The sequence below is a fragment of the Oncorhynchus mykiss genome, chromosome 18 (genome assembly GCF_057628025.1).
Source record: "Oncorhynchus mykiss isolate SJ-2025 chromosome 18, ASM5762802v1, whole genome shotgun sequence".
Lineage (NCBI taxonomy): Eukaryota > Metazoa > Chordata > Actinopteri > Salmoniformes > Salmonidae > Oncorhynchus > Oncorhynchus mykiss.
In genome coordinates this window covers 4,420,001-4,437,761 of record NC_143039.1, presented here as the reverse complement: position 1 = coordinate 4,437,761, position 17,761 = coordinate 4,420,001, and the positions used below count along the sequence as shown (strand labels likewise).

The window sequence follows — 17,761 nt, the reverse complement described above, 5'->3', positions numbered from 1 at the left end:
TTTACACTGTGTCTCACTGTGTCTCGTTCTTCAACAGTGGGTCACACTGTGTCTCGTCCCGCAACAGTAGGTCACACTGTGTCTCACTGTCTCGTCCCTCAACAGTAGTTTACACTGTGTCTCACTGTGTCTCGTCCCTCAACAGTAGTTTACACTGTGTCTCACTGTGTCTCGTCCCTCAACAGTGGGTCACACTGTGTCTCGTCCCTCAACAGTAGGTTACACTGTGTCTCGTCCCTCAACAGTAGGTTACACTGTGTCTCGTCCCTCAACAGTAGGTTACACTGTGTCTCGTCCCTCAACAGTAGGTTACACTGTGTCTCGTCCCTCAACAGTAGGTTACACTGTGTCTCGTCCTTCAACAGTAGGTTACACTGTGTCTCGTCCCTCAACAGTAGGTTACACGGTGTCTCGTCCCTCAACAGTAGGTTACACTGTGTCTCGTCCTTCAACAGTAGGTTACACTGTGTCTCGTCCTTCAACAGTAGGTTACACTGTGTCTCGTCCCTCAACAGTAGGTTACACTGTGTCTCACTGTCTCGTCCCTCAACAGTAGTTTACACTGTGTCTCACTGTGTCTCGTCCTTCAACAGTAGGTTACACTGTGTCTCGTCCCTCAACAGTAGGTTACACTGTGTCTCGTCCCTCAACAGTAGGTTACACTGTGTCTCGTCCCTCAACAGTAGGTCACACTGTGTCTCGTCCCTCAACAGTAGGTCACACTGTGTCTCGTCCCTCAACAGTAGGTCACACTGTGTCTCGTCCCTCAACAGTAGGTTACACTGTGTCTCGTCCCTCAACAGTAGGTCGGACTGTGTCTCGTCCCTCAACAGTAGGTCACACTGTGTCTCGTCCCTCAACAGTAGGTCACACTGTGTCTCGTCCCTCAACAGTAGGTCACACTGTGTCTCGTCCCTCAACAGTAGGTTACACTGTGTCTCGTCCCTCAACAGTAGGTTACACTGTGTCTCGTCCCTCAACAGTAGGTCACACTGTGTCTCGTCCCTCAACAGTACGTCACACTGTGTCTCGTCCCTCAACAGTAGGTCACACTGTGTCTCGTCCCTCAACAGTAGGTCACACTGTGTCTCGTCCCTCAACAGTAGGTCACACTGTGTCTCGTCCTTCAACAGTAGGTTACACTGTGTCTCGTCCCTCAACAGTAGGTCACACTGTGTCTCACTGTTTCGTCCCTCAACAGTAGGTCACACTGTGTCTCGTCCCTCAACAGTAGGTCACACTGTGTCTCGTCCCTCAACAGTAGGTCACACTGTGTCTCGTCCCTCAACAGTAGGTCACACTGTGTCTCGTCCCTCAACAGTAGGTTACACTGTGTCTCGTCCCTCAACAGTAGGTTACACTGTGTCTCGTCCTTCAACAGTAGGTTACACTGTGTCTCGTCCCTCAACAGTAGGTTACACTGTGTCTCGTCCCTCAACAGTAGGTTACACTGTGTCTCGGCCCTCAACAGTAGGTCACACTGTGTCTCACTGTCTCGTCCCTCAACAGTAGTTTACACTGTGTCTCACTGTGTCTCGTCCTTCAACAGTGGGTCACACTGTGTCTCGTCCCTCAACAGTAGGTTACACTGTGTCTCGTCCCTCAACAGTAGGTTACACTGTGTCTCGTCCCTCAACAGTAGGTTACACTGTGTCTCGTCCCTCAACAGTAGGTTACACTGTGTCTCGTCCCTCAACAGTAGGTCACACTGTGTCTCGTCCCTCAACAGTAGGTCACACTGTGTCTCGTCCCTCAACAGTAGGTCACACTGTGTCTCGTCCCTCAACAGTAGGTCACACTGTGTCTCGTCCCTCAACAGTAGGTTACACTGTGTCTCGTCCCTCAACAGTAGGTTAAACTGTGTCTCGTCCCTCAACAGTAGGTTGGACTGTGTCTCGTCCCTCAACAGTAGGTCACACTGTGTCTCGTCCCTCAACAGTAGGTTACACTGTGTCTCGTCCCTCAACAGTAGGTCACACTGTGTCTCGTCCCTCAACAGTAGGTTACACTGTGTCTCGTCCTTCAACAGTAGGTTACACTGTGTCTCGTCCCTCAACAGTAGGTTACACTGTGTCTCGGCCCTCAACAGTAGGTCACACTGTGTCTCACTGTCTCGTCCCTCAACAGTAGTTTACACTGTGTCTCGTTCTTCAACAGTGGGTCACACTGTGTCTCGTCCCGCAACAGTAGGTCACACTGTGTCTCACTGTCTCGTCCCTCAACAGTAGTTTACACTGTGTCTCACTGTGTCTCGTCCCTCAACAGTAGTTTACACTGTGTCTCACTGTGTCTCGTCCCTCAACAGTGGGTCACACTGTGTCTCGTCCCTCAACAGTAGGTTACACTGTGTCTCGTCCCTCAACAGTAGGTTACACTGTGTCTCGTCCCTCAACAGTAGGTTACACTGTGTCTCGTCCCTCAACAGTAGGTTACACTGTGTCTCGTCCCTCAACAGTAGGTTACACTGTGTCTCGTCCCTCAACAGTAGGTTACACTGTGTCTCGTCCCTCAACAGTAGGTTACACTGTGTCTCGTCCCTCAACAGTAGGTTACACTGTGTCTCGTCCTTCAACAGTAGGTTACACTGTGTCTCGTCCCTCAACAGTAGGTTACACGGTGTCTCGTCCCTCAACAGTAGGTTACACTGTGTCTCGTCCTTCAACAGTAGGTTACACTGTGTCTCGTCCTTCAACAGTAGGTTACACTGTGTCTCGTCCCTCAACAGTAGGTTACACTGTGTCTCGTCCCTCAACAGTAGGTTACACTGTGTCTCGTCCCTCAACAGTAGGTTGGACTGTGTCTCGTCCCTCAACAGTAGGTTACACTGTGTCTCGTCCCTCAACAGTAGGTTACACTGTGTCTCGTCCCTCAACAGTAGGTTACACTGTGTCTCGTCCCTCAACAGTAGGTTACACTGTGTCTCGTCCCTCAACAGTAGGTCACACTGTGTCTCGTCCCTCAACAGTAGGTTACACTGTGTCTCGTCCTTCAACAGTAGTTTACACTGTGTCTCGTCCCTCAACAGTAGGTCACACTGTGTCTCGTCCCTCAACAGTACGTCACACTGTGTCTCGTCTCTCAACAGTAGGTCACACTGTGTCTCGTCCCTCAACAGTAGGTCACACTGTGTCTCGTCCCTCAACAGTAGGTTACACTGTGTCTCGTCCTTCAACAGTAGGTTACACTGTGTCTCGTCCCTCAACAGTAGGTCACACTGTGTCTCGTCCCTCAACAGTAGGTTGGACTGTGTCTCGTCCCTCAACAGTAGGTTACACTGTGTCTCGTCCCTCAACAGTAGGTTACACTGTGTCTCGTCCCTCAACAGTAGGTTACACTGTGTCTCGTCCCTCAACAGTAGGTCACACTGTGTCTCGTCCCTCAACAGTAGGTTACACTGTGTCTCGTCCTTCAACAGTAGTTTACACTGTGTCTCGTCCCTCAACAGTAGGTCACACTGTGTCTCGTCCCTCAACAGTACGTCACACTGTGTCTCGTCTCTCAACAGTAGGTCACACTGTGTCTCGTCCCTCAACAGTAGGTCACACTGTGTCTCGTCCCTCAACAGTAGGTCACACTGTGTCTCGTCCTTCAACAGTAGGTTACACTGTGTCTCGTCCCTCAACAGTAGGTCACACTGTGTCTCGTCCCTCAACAGTACGTCACACTATGTCTCGTCCCTCAACAGTAGGTTGCACTGTGTCTCGTCCCTCAACAGTGGGTCACACTGTGTCCCCTCTTCTCTTGTTAAGGATATATTAGAACTGCAGAAGGTACAAACACAGGAAGGAGGCTTCTGACTTTCTGTCACACTTCCTGTTACTGTTTGTTTTGGCCTCTGAGTTGTAGGATACGCTGGACTCATGAGACATTGACCACTTTAAACATCAGGAAAGAAAAGCATTGTAACTCTACAGAATGTTGAAGTTATATTCCCTTTGATGGTTCAGAGTGTGTTGAGAGGAAGAAGACTTGTCCACTCTTACCGTGTCAGCTCCTCCAGCAGCTGTGTGTGGTCAGGAGGAAAGAACTTCACCACAAAACGAAGGATGGTGTTCTTAGGTCCTGTGGAGGGAGAGAGACGAGAGAGAGACAGAGAGAGAGAGACGAGAGAGAGAGAGAGAGAGACGAGAGAGAGAGAGAGAGAGAGACGAGAGAGAGAGAGACGAGAGAGACGACAGAGAGAGAGACGAGAGAGAGACAGAGAGAGAGAGACAAGAGAGAGAGAGACGAGAGAGAGAGAGAGAGAGAGAGATGAGAGAGAGACAGAGAGAGAGAGACGAGAGAGAGAGAGAGAGACGAGAGGGAGAGAGAGACAGAGAGAGAGAGACGAGATGAGAGAGAGAGAATCATCTTACAACTAATGTAGTTAAAAAGGGTTGTCCTCTCAGTACTATATACCACTAGTACTATACAGGGTTGTCCTCTCAGTACTATATTCCACTAGTACTATACAGGGCTGTCCTCTCAGTACTATATTCCACTAGTACTATACAGGGCTGTCCTCTCAGTACTATATTCCACTAGTACTATACAGGGTTGTCCTCTCAGTACTATATTCCACTAGTACTATACAGGGCTGTCCTCTCAGTACTATATTCCAGTAGTACTATACAGGGCTGTCCTCTCAGTACTATATTCCACTAGTACTATACAGGGTTGTCCTCTCAGTACTATATTCCAGTAGTACTATACAGGGCTGTCCTCTCAGTACTATATTCCAGTAGTACTATACAGGGTTGTCCTCTCAGTACTATATTCCAGTAGTACTATACAGGGCTGTCCTCTCAGTACTATATTCCAGTAGTACTATACAGGGCTGTCCTCTCAGTACTATATTCCAGTAGTACTATACAGGGTTGTCCTCTCAGTACTATATTCCACTAGTACTATACAGGGTTGTCCTCTCAGTACTATATTCCAGTAGTACTATACAGGGCTGTCCTCTCAGTACTATATTCCAGTAGTACTATACAGGGTTGTCCTCTCAGTACTATATTCCACTAGTACTATACAGGGTTGTCCTCTCAGTACTATATTCCAGTAGTACTATACAGGGCTGTCCTCTCAGTACTATATTCCAGTAGTACTATACAGGGCTGTCCTCTCAGTACTATATTCCAGTAGTACTATACAGGGCTGTCCTCTCAGTACTATATTCCAGTAGTACTATACAAGGCTGTCCTCTCAGTACTATATTCCAGTAGTACTATACAGGGCTGTCCTCTCAGTACTATATTCCAGTAGTACTATACAGGGCTGTCCTCTCAGTACTATATTCCACTAGTACTATACAGGGCTGTCCTCTCAGTACTATATTCCACTAGTACTATACAGGGCTGTCCTCTCAGTACTATATTCCAGTAGTACTATACAGGGTTGTCCTCTCAGTACTATATTCCAGTAGTACTATACAGGGCTGTCCTCTCAGTACTATATTCCAGTAGTACTATACAGGGCTGTCCTCTCAGTACTATATTCCAGTAGTACTATACAGGGCTGTCCTCTCAGTACTATATTCCAGTAGTACTATACAGGGCTGTCCTCTAAGTACTATATTCCAGTAGTACTATACAGGGTTGTCCTCTCAGTACTCACGTCTGATCTGTTTCAGGGTGGGCTTCAGCAGGTCCAACCAGACCTACAGGAAAACCACAAACACAACGCTTCAGAAACACATTAATACAGCTGAGACTGGATGGCTCTGTTCCTGTCTCTAATACAGCTGAGACTGGATGGCTCTGTTCCTGTCTCTAATACAGCTGAGACTGGATGGCTCTGTTCCTGTCTCTAATACAGCTGAGACTGGATGGCTCTGTTCCTGTCTCTAATACAGCTGAGACTGGATGGCTCTGTTCCTGTCTCTAATACAGCTGAGACTGGATGGCTCTGTTCCTGTCTCTAATACAGCTGAGACTGGATGGCTCTGTTCCTGTCTCTAATACAGCTGAGACTGGATGGCTCTGTTCCTGTCTCTAATACAGCTGAGACTGGATGGCTCTGTTCCTGTCTCTAATACAGCTGAGACTGGATGGCTCTGTTCCTGTGAGACCCTGAGACTGGATGGCTCTGTTCCTGTGTGACCCTGAGACTGGATGGCTCTGTTCCTGTCTGACCCTGAGACTGGATGGCTCTGTTCCTGTGTGACCCTGAGACTGGATGGCTCTGTTCCTGTGTGACCCTGAGACTGGATGGCTCTGTTCCTGTGTGACCCTGAGACTGGATGGCTCTGTTCCTGTCTCTAATACAGCTGAGACTGGATGGCTCTGTTCCTGTCTCTAATACAGCTGAGACTGGATGGCTCTGTTCCTGTCTCTAATACAGCTGAGACTGGATGGCTCTGTTCCTGTCTCTAATACAGCTGAGACTGGATGGCTCTGTTCCTGTCTGACCCTGAGCCTGTCTCTAATACAGCTGAGACTGGATGGCTCTGTTCCTGTCTCTAATACAGCTGAGACTGGATGGCTCTGTTCCTGTCTCTAATACAGCTGAGACTGGATGGCTCTGTTCCTGTGTGACCCTGAGCCTGTCTCTAATACAGCTGAGACTGGATGGCTCTGTTCCTGTGTGACACTGAGCCTGTCTCTAATACAGCTGAGACTGGATGGCTCTGTTCCTGTGTGACACTGAGCCTGTCTCTAATACAGCTGAGACTGGATGGCTCTGTTCCTGTGTGACACTGAGCCTGTCTCTAATACAGCTGAGACTGGATGGCTCTGTTCCTGTGTGACACTGAGCCTGTCTCTAATACAGCTGAGACTGGATGGCTCTGTTCCTGTCTGACCCTGAGCCTGTCTCTAATACAGCTGAGACTGGATGGCTCTGTTCCTGTCTGACCCTGAGCCTGTCTCTAATACAGCTGAGACTGGATGGCTCTGTTCCTGTCTGACCCTGAGCCTGTCTCTAATACAGCTGAGACTGGATGGCTCTGTTCCTGTCTCTAATACAGCTGAGACTGGATGGCTCTGTTCCTGTCTGACCCTGAGCCTGTCTCTAATACAGCTGAGACTGGATGGCTCTGTTCCTGTCTCTAATACAGCTGAGACTGGATGGCTCTGTTCCTGTGAGACCCTGAGACTGGATGGCTCTGTTCCTGTGTGACCCTGAGACTGGATGGCTCTGTTCCTGTCTGACCCTGAGACTGGATGGCTCTGTTCCTGTGTGACCCTGAGACTGGATGGCTCTGTTCCTGTGTGACCCTGAGACTGGATGGCTCTGTTCCTGTGTGACCCTGAGACTGGATGGCTCTGTTCCTGTGTGACCCTGAGACTGGATGGCTCTGTTCCTGTGTGACCCTGAGACTGGATGGCTCTGTTCCTGTCTGACCCTGAGACTGGATGGCTCTGTTCCTGTGTGTGACCTTGAGACTGGATGGCTCTGTTCCTGTGAGACCCTGAGACTGGATGGCTCTGTTCCTGTGTGACCCTGAGACTGGATGGCTCTGTTCCTGTGTGGCCCTGAGACTGGATGGCTCTGTTCCTGTGTGACCCTGAGACTGGATGGCTCTGTTCCTGTGTGGCCCTGAGACTGGATGGCTCTGTTCCTGTGTGACCCTGAGACTGGATGGCTCTGTTCCTGTGTGACCCTGAGACTGGATGGCTCTGTTCCTGTGTGACCCTGAGACTGGATGGCTCTGTTCCTGTGTGACCCTGAGACTGGATGGCTCTGTTCCTGTGTGACCCTGAGACTGGATGGCTCTGTTCCTGTGTGACCCTGAGACTGGATGGCTCTGTTCCTGTGTGACCCTGAGACTGGATGGCTCTGTTCCTGTGTGACCCTGAGACTGGATGGCTCTGTTCCTGTGTGACCCTGAGACTGGATGGCTCTGATCCTGTGTGACCCTGAGACTGGATGGCTCTGTTCCTGTGTGACCCTGAGACTGGATGGCTCTGTTCCTGTGTGACCCTGAGACTGGATGGCTCTGTTCCTGTGTGACCCTGAGACTGGATGGCTCTGTTCCTGTGTGACCCTGAGACTGGATGGCTCTGTTCCTGTGTGACCCTGAGACTGGATGGCTCTGTTCCTGTCTGACCCTGAGACTGGATGGCTCTGATCCTGTGTGACCCTGAGACTGGATGGCTCTGATCCTGTGTGACCCTGAGACTGGATGGCTCTGTTCCTGTGTGACCCTGAGACTGGATGGCTCTGTTCCTGTGAGACCCTGAGACTGGATGGCTCTGTTCCTGTGTAACCCTGAGCCTGGATGGCTCTGTTCCTGTCTGACCCTGAGCCTGTCACTAATACAGCTGAGACTGGATGGCTCTGTTCCTGTGTGTGACCCTGAGACTGGATGGCTCTGTTCCTGTCTGACCCTGAGCCTGTCTCTAATACAGCTGAGACTGGATGGCTCTGTTCCTGTCTGACCCTGAGCCTGTCTCTAATATAGCTGAGACTGGATGGCTCTGTTCCTGTGTGACCCTGAGCCTGTCTCTAATACAGCTGAGACTGGATGGCTCTGTTCCTGTCTGACCCTGAGCCTGTCTCTAATACAGCTGAGACTGGATGGCTCTGATCCTGTGTGACCCTGAGACTGGGATGGCTCTGTTCCTGTGTGACCCTGAGACTGGATGGCTCTGTTCCTGTGTGACCCTGAGACTGGATGGCTCTGTTCCTGTGTGACCCTGAGCCTAGATGGCTCTGATCCTGTGTGACCCTGAGACTGGATGGCTCTGATCCTGTGAGACCCTGAGACTGGATGGCTCTGTTCCTGTGTAACCCTGAGCCTGGATGGCTCTGTTCCTGTGTGACCCTGAGACTGGATGGCTCTGATCCTGTGTGACCCTGAGACTGGATGGCTCTGTTCCTGTGTAACCCTGAGCCTGGATGGCTCTGTTCCTGTGTGACCCTGAGACTGGATGGCTCTGATCCTGTGAGACCCTGAGACTGGATGGCTCTGTTCCTGTGAGACCCTGAGACTGGATGGCTCTGTTCCTGTGTAACCCTGAGCCTGGATGGCTCTGATCCTGTGTGACCCTGAGACTGGATGGCTCTGATCCTGTGTGACCCTGAGACTGGATGGCTCTGATCCTGTGTGACCCTGAGACTGGATGGCTCTGTTCCTGTGTGACCCTGAGACTGGATGGCTCTGTTCCTGTGTGACCCTGAGACTGGATGGCTCTGTTCCTGTGTGACCCTGAGACTGGATGGCTCTGATCCTGTGTGACCCTGAGACTGGATAGCTCTGTTCCTGTGTGACCCTGAGACTGGATGGCTCTGTTCCTGTGTGACCCTGAGACTGGATGGCTCTGTTCCTGTGTGACCCTGAGACTGGATGGCTCTGTTCCTGTGTGACCCTGAGGCTGGATGGCTCTGTTCCTGTGTGAGACCCTGAGACTGGATGGCTCTGTTCCTGTGTGACCCTGAGACTGGATGGCTCTGTTCCTGTGTGAGACCCTGAGACTGGATGGCTCTGTTCCTGTGTGTGACCATGAGACTGGATGGCTCTGTTCCTGTGTGGCCCTGAGACTGGATGGCTCTGTTCCTGTGTGACCCTGAGACTGGATGGCTCTGTTCCTGTGTGGCCCTGAGACTGGATGGCTCTGTTCCTGTGTGTGACCCTGAGCCTGTCTCTAATATAGCGGAGACTGAATGGCTCTGTTCCCCTGCCTGGGATTAATGCAGCCAGACTTACCATTATCAAGTCACCAGTACCACTGTCCAGGAGCCAATATTGAGTCACCAGTACCACTGTCCAGGGGCCAATATTGAGTCACCAGTACCACTGTCCAGGGGCCAGTATTGCGAGTCACCTGTACAGGGGCCAGTATTGAGAGACACCAGTACCACTGTCCAGGGGCCAGTGTTAAGTCACCAGTACCACTGTCCAGGGGCCAGTATTGAGAGTTACCTGTCCAGGGGCCAGTATTGAGAGTCACCTGTACAGGGGCCAGTATTGAGAGTCACCAGTACCACTGTCCAGGGACCAGTATTGAGAGACACCAGTACCACTGTCCAGGGGCCAGTATTGAGAGTCACCAGTACCACTGTCCAGGGGCCAGTGTTGAGTGTGTGCAACATCCATGATACAGAACATTGCAGACAGAAAAGTAGGCAGGGCATAAGGCTCTGGGCAGAGGTAGTGAGCTCTATAGAGTACAGGGTTCCATTTGGGACACATCATAGTGAATAAAGAACTTCTGTCTCACCATCATCCTCCTGGGGTTCTGGTACTGGAGACCGAAGTAGTCTCTTTCAGCCAGGTTCAGATGGACACACACCAGGTCAAACAGAGCCTTGGCTGGGGCTCGTTGCTGTGGAGAGAGAGAGCAGAACACACACCAGGTTACAGAGCAGAACACACACAGAGTTACAGAGCAGAACACACACCAGGTTACAGAGCAGAACACACACAGAGTTACAGAGCAGAACACACACAGAGTTACAGAGCAGAACACACACAGAGTTACAGAGCAGAACACACACAGAGTTACAGAGCAGAACACACACAGAGTTACAGAGCAGAACACACACCAGGTTACAGAACACACACCAGGTTACAGAGCAGAACACACACAGAGTTACAGAACACACACCAGGTTACAGAGCAGAACACACACAGAGTTACAGAACACACACCAGGTTACAGAGCACACACCAGGTTACAGAGCACACACCAGGTTACAGAGCAGAACACACACCAGGTTACAGAACACACACCAGGTTACAGAACACACACCAGGTTACAGAGCACACACCAGGTTACAGAGCAGAACACACACCAGGTTACAGAACACACACCAGGTTACAGAGCAGAACACACACCAGGATACAGAACACACACAGAGTTACAGAGCAGAACACACACCAGGTTATAGAACACACACCAGGTTACAGAACACACACCAGGTTACAGAACACACACCAGGTTACAGAACACACACCAGGTTACAGAACACACACCAGGTTACAGAGCAGAACACACACCAGGTTACAGAACACACACCAGGTTACAGAACACACACCAGGTTACAGAACACACACCAGGTTACAGAGCAGAACACACACCAGGTTTCAGAACACACACAGAGTTACAGAGCAGAACACACACAGAGTTACAGAGCAGAACACACACCAGGTTACAGAACACACACCAGGTTACAGAGCAGAACACACACAGAGTTACAGAGCAGAACACACACAGAGTTACAGAACACACACCAGGTTACAGAGCACACACCAGGTTACAGAGCAGAACACACACCAGGTTACAGAGCAGAACACACACAGAGTTACAGAAAACACACCAGGTTACAGAGCACACACCAGGTTACAGAGCACACACCAGGTTACAGAGCAGAACACACACCAGGTTACAGAGCAGAACACACACAGAGTTACAGAACACACACCAGGTTACAGAGCAGAACACACACAGTTACAGAAAACACACCAGGTTACAGAGCACACACCAGGTTACAGAGCAGAACACACACCAGGTTACAGAACACACACCAGGTTACAGAACACACACCAGGTTACAGAGCACACACCAGGTTACAGAGCAGAACACACACCAGGTTACAGAACACACACCAGGTTACAGAGCAGAACACACACCAGGTTACAGAACACACACAGAGTTACAGAGCAGAACACACACCAGGTTATAGAACACACACCAGGTTACAGAACACACACCAGGTTACAGAACACACAATAGGTTACAGAACACACACCAGGTTACAGAACACACACCAGGTTACAGAACACACACCAGGTTACAGAGCAGAACACACACCAGGTTACAGAGCAGAACACACACCAGGTTACAGAGCAGAACACACACCAGGTTACAGAACACACACCAGGTTACAGAGCAGAACACACACAGAGTTACAGAACACACACAGAGTTACAGAACACACACCAGGTTACAGAGCAGAACACACAGAGTTACAGAAAACACACCAGGTTACAGAGCACACACCAGGTTACAGAGCACACACCAGGTTACAGAGCAGAACACACACCAGGTTACAGAGCAGAACACACACAGAGTTACAGAGCAGAACACACACAGAGTTACAGAACACACACCAGGTTACAGAGCAGAACACACACAGTTACAGAAAACACACCAGGTTACAGAGCACACACCAGGTTACAGAGCAGAACACACACCAGGTTACAGAACACACACCAGGTTACAGAACACACACCAGGTTACAGAGCACACACCAGGTTACAGAGCAGAACACACACCAGGTTACAGAGCACACACCAGGTTACAGAGCACACACCAGGTTACAGAGCAGAACACACACCAGGTTATAGAACACACACCAGGTTACAGAACACACACCAGGTTACAGAACACACAATAGGTTACAGAACACACACCAGGTTACAGAACACACACCAGGTTACAGAGCAGAACACACACCAGGTTACAGAGCAGAACACACACCAGGTTACAGAGCAGAACACACACCAGGTTACAGAACACACACCAGGTTACAGAACACACACCAGGTTACAGAGCAGAACACACACCAGGTTACAGAACACACACCAGGTTACAGAACACACACCAGGTTACAGAGCAGAACACACACCAGGTTTCAGAACACACACAGAGTTACAGAGCAGAACACACACCAGGTTACAGAACACACACCAGGTTACAGAGCAGAACACACACCAGGTTACAGAACACACACCAGGTTACAGAACACACACCAGGTTACAGAACACACACCAGGTTACAGAACACACACCAGGTTACAGAGCAGAACACACACAGAGTTACAGAACACACACCAGGTTACAGAACACACACCAGGTTACAGAACACACACCAGGTTACAGAACAGAACACACACCAGGTTACAGAGCAGAACACACACCAGGTTACAGAACAGAACACACACCAGGTTACAGAACACACACCAGGTTACAGAACACACACCAGGTTACAGAGCAGAACACACACCAGGTTACAGAGCAGAACACACACCAGGTTACAGAACACACACCAGGTTACAGAGCAGAACACACACCAGGTTACAGAACACACACCAGGTTACAGAACACACACCAGGTTACAGAACACACACCAGGTTACAGAACACACACCAGGTTACAGAACACACACCAGGTTACAGAACACACACCAGGTTACAGAACACACACCAGGTTACAGAGCAGAACACACACCAGGTTTCAGAACACACACAGAGTTACAGAGCAGAACACACACAGAGTTACAGAGCAGAACACACACCAGGTTACAGAACACACACCAGGTTACAGAACACACACCAGGTTACAGAACACACACCAGGTTACAGAACACACACCAGGTTACAGAACACACACCAGGTTACAGAGCAGAACACACACAGAGTTACAGAACACACACCAGGTTACAGAACACACACCAGGTTACAGAACACACACCAGGTTACAGAACAGAACACACACCAGGTTACAGAGCAGAACACACACCAGGTTACAGAACACACACCAGGTTACAGAACACACACCAGGTTACAGAGCAGAACACACACCAGGTTACAGAGCAGAACACACACCAGGTTACAGAACACACACCAGGTTACAGAACACACACCAGGTTACAGAACACACACCAGGTTACAGAACAGAACACACACCAGGTTACAGAGCAGAACACACACCAGGTTACAGAACACACACCAGGTTACAGAGCAGAACACACACCAGGTTACAGAACAGAACACACACCAGGTTAAAGAACACACACCAGGTTACAGAGCAGAACACACACCAGGTTACAGAACACACACCAGGTTACAGAGCAGAACACACACCAGGTTACAGAACAGAACACACACCAGGTTACAGAACAGAACACACACCAGGTTACAGAACAGAACACACACCAGGTTACAGAGCAGAACACACATCGGGTTACAGACAGATTTATTTATTTTTACCTTTATTTAACCAGGCAAGTCAGTTAAGAACAAATTCTTATTTTCAATGATGCCTAGGAACAGTGGGTTAACTGCCTGTTCAGGGGCAGAACGGGGATTCGATCTTGCAAGCTTTAAGTTTCAAGTTCAAAGCTCTAACAACTAAGCTACCTGCCGCCCCCGACAGCCAAGAGAATGTGAAGGATTGATCCTCCACTATTAAAGCATTGGTATCAGAGACTGGGAACTAGAGACCTCATTGGTATCAGAGCCTGGGAACTATGGACCTCATTGGTATCTGAGCCTGGGGACTATGGACCTCATTGGTATCAGAGCCTGGGAACTATGGACCTCATTGGTATCAGAGCCTGGGAACTATGGACCTCATCTAAGGCATTGATATCAGAGCCTGGGAACTATAGACCTAATCTAAAGCATTGCTATCAGAGCCTGGGAACTATGGACCTCATTGGTATCAGAGCCTGGGAACTATGGACCTCATTGGTATCAGAGCCTGGGAACTATAGACCCCATTGGTATCAGAGCCTGGGAACTATAGACCTCATTGGTATCAGAGCCTGGGAACTATAGACCTCATTGGTATCAGAGCCTGGGAACTATGGACCTCATTGGTATCAGAGCCTGGGAACTATGGACCTCATTGGTATCAGAGCCTGGGAACTATGGACCTCATTGGTACTGGGAACTATGGACCTCATTGGTATCAGAGCCTGGGAACTATAGACCTCATCTAAAGCATTGTGGTTTCTCCAGCATGTCATTCCTCCCATAGAGCTAAATAGTTCCTGTACTCACTGATATGTCGAAGACCTCGGTGACGTCGTCCAGCAGCTGTACCCGGATAGAAACATGTCGTCCTGGGGGCGTGGTTGGGGGTCGCTGACCTGGTTCCAGGGTAGACACCCCTAAACTCTCTGGGATCCCCAGCCTCTGGCCAGCCACCTCCCTGTCCCCTGGCTCCACCATGGCGCCTCAGTCAGCAGAATCAGCCTCTCTACTACGCTCACACACCTGGGGACAGACAGGGAGACACGTACAGGATCCACTCTGACAACAAGGACATATCTGAAGATGGAAGTTTTCCCATATAGAGCTAATAGCAATTTAGGTTGATTTAGTGTCTCAAACCAGGGAGTTTATTAGCAGGGCTATTTAGGTGGATTTAGTGTCTCAAACCAGGGAGTTTATTAGCAGGGCTATTTAGGTTGATTTAGTGTCTCAAACCAGGGAGTTTATTAGCAGGGCTATTTAGGTGGATTTAGTGTCTCAAACCAGGGAGTTTATTAGCAGGGCTATTTAGGTTGATTTAGTGTCTCAAACCAGGGAGTTTATTAGCAGGGCTATTTAGGTTGATTTAGTGTCTCAAACCAGGGAGTTTATTAGCAGGGCTATTTAGGTTGATTTAGTGTCTCAAACCAGGGAGTTTATTAGCAGGGCTATTTAGGTTGATTTAGTGTCTCAAACCAGGGAGTTTATTAGCATTCTTCATCAAGACGGCAAAATGTTATTATTGACAATGAAAGAAGTGGGAATGTTATTCCTTTGTTTTTGAATTGCTACATTTAATATCAATATAGTATTAAATAAATAGTTTTCCAGATTGTATTTTGGCGACGCAAATATTGGGTCAAGACTGAGACAACCTGGTTGAATTTGGGTCCTGAGGCACAACCAGCTGAGAACCACTGCTTTAGAGGGCAGAGTGTTGTTTTTGATACTAACAACCTATAAATGTTGTTGTGTCCATCTATTCTCTTGCTACAGCTTTTTTTAGTTACAGTAGTTCCATTGATGTTTCAGGAAGCAAGCAGCCCTCCCAGTCTGGGTGGACAGAGACAGAGAACAGAGACCCAGCCGGAGCAGCAAGGCCATGGCCTGTATCAGGAAGCAAGCAGCCCTCCCAGTCTGGGTGGACAGAGACAGAGAACAGAGACCCAGCCGGAGCAGCAAGGCCATGGCCTGTTTCCAGAACAGACACAGGTTGCCATGGGAATATAAGTATTCAGCCCAAAAAAGGACAGACAATTACTGTGAGAACCAGGTCAGATACAGTCTGTCTGTAACAGTATGAACCAGGCCAGATGCAGTACTTCCCTGTCTAAACCAGGCCAGGTGCAGTACTTCCCTGTCTAAACCAGGCCAGGTGCAGTACTTCCCTGTCTAAACCAGTCCAGATGCAGTACTTCCCTGTCTAAACCAGGCCAGATGCAGTACTTCCCTGTCTAAACCAGGCCAGATGCAGTACTTCCCTGTCTAAACCAGGCCAGATGCAGTACTTCCCTGTCTAAACCAGGCCAGATGCAGTACTTCCCTGTCTAAACCAGGCCAGATGCAGTACTTCCCTGTCTAAACCAGGCCAGATGCAGTACTTCCCTGTCTAAACCAGGCCAGATAGAGGACTTCTCTTTCGGAATCAGAGAGCACTTCATCTGAGGGAGTGAACCCCATCGGGGGTCAGTGACCTAACAGCTAACACAGCAACATTTCAGCCAGCTTGCAGGTGAGTCACTAGACTCCTCCATGACGACGAAACAAGTCTAGAAAACCCAATGGTATTTCAGCTGGGACAGACTAAACCAGACAGTAACGTTGATATAGACAGACACATAGAGGGATTAAAGGAGGTTGAAGGATGAGACAGAGCATACCTCTGTCCCTCAGCCCTCAGGCCATCCTCCTCAACGTCAGCGGAACCACAGTCCTGCTCCTCGGCCCCCTGGAGGGGTCGACACTAACGGAGCCAACGGAGATGCGGAACCACAGCCCTGCTCATCGGCCCCCTGGAGGGGGTCGACACTAACGGAGCCAACGGAGATGCGGATCCACAGCCCTGCTCATCGGCCCCCTGGAGGGGTCGACACTAACGGAGCCAACGGAGATGCGGAACCACAGCCCTCCTCCTCGACCCCCTGGAGGGGTCGACACTAACGGAGCCAACGGAGATGCGGAACCACAGCCCTGCTCATCGGCCCCCTGGAGGGGTCGACACTAACGGAGCCAACGGAGATGCGGAACCACAGCCCTGCTCATCGGCCCCCTGGAGGGGTCGACACTAACGGAGCCAACGGAGATGCGGAACCACAGCCCTGCTCCTCGACCCCCTGGAGGGGTCGACACTAACGGAGCCAACGGAGATGCGGAACCACAGCCCTGCTCATCGGCCCCCTGGAGGGGTCGACACTAACGGAGCCAACGGAGATGCGGAACCACAGCCCTGCTCATCGGCCCCCTGGAGGGGTCGACACTAACGGAGCCAACGGAGATGCGGAACCACAGCCCTGCTCCTCGATCCCCTGGAGGGGTCGACACTAACGGAGCCAACGGAGATCCGGAACCACAGCCCTGCTCCTCGATCCCCTGGAGGGGTCGACACTAACGGAGCCAACGGAGATCCGGAACCACAGCCCTGCTCTTCGACCCCTCCACTAACGGAGCCAACGGAGATCCATTTGCACGGTCGCTCTCGCTACCTACATGTGTGCGACTGAATGTTTGGAACACAACACAAACGGAGAGCACTTTACTGTCTACAAAACACAACGTTCCAAATCAGTGAGTTCATCAATCCCAGACCAGATCAGACATGACCGGGCTGAATTAATCTCATCCTATACAAGTTCCTTCCACCATTCTCCTGTTGACTGATCTAAAGACTAAATAGGTGACAGCATCATAGGTTGAGGGATTTGACAGACGACAGAACATGCGACCTTCCGAGAAAAATAGCCGTATTTCAGCTACAGTAGATCCCCAGGGATAAGTCAGTATTTCAGCTACAGTAGATCCCCAGAGATAAGTCAGTATTTCAGCTACAGTAGATCCCCAGGGATAAGTCAGTATTTCAGCTA

General features: G+C 50.0%; 1 protein-coding gene across 9 annotated transcripts in view; it reads right to left on the bottom strand.

Annotated features, from left to right (window-relative positions):
• LOC110515620 (FERM, ARHGEF and pleckstrin domain-containing protein 1) overlaps positions 1-17,761 on the bottom strand; it is a 96,136-nt gene that overhangs the window by 67,310 nt on the left and 11,065 nt on the right. For all 9 annotated transcript variants that reach the window (XM_090206682.1, XM_090206678.1, XM_090206679.1 and 6 more), the window contains exons 2-5: positions 14,709-14,924; positions 10,143-10,247; positions 5,596-5,638; positions 3,984-4,062 (exon numbers count right to left, since the gene is read on the bottom strand). In XM_090206682.1, the coding sequence (XP_090062808.1) occupies positions 3,984-4,062; positions 5,596-5,638; positions 10,143-10,247; positions 14,709-14,879 (398 nt within the window). In that variant the 5' untranslated portion in view covers positions 14,880-14,924. The remainder of the gene's footprint in view (positions 1-3,983; positions 4,063-5,595; positions 5,639-10,142; positions 10,248-14,708; positions 14,925-17,761) is intronic.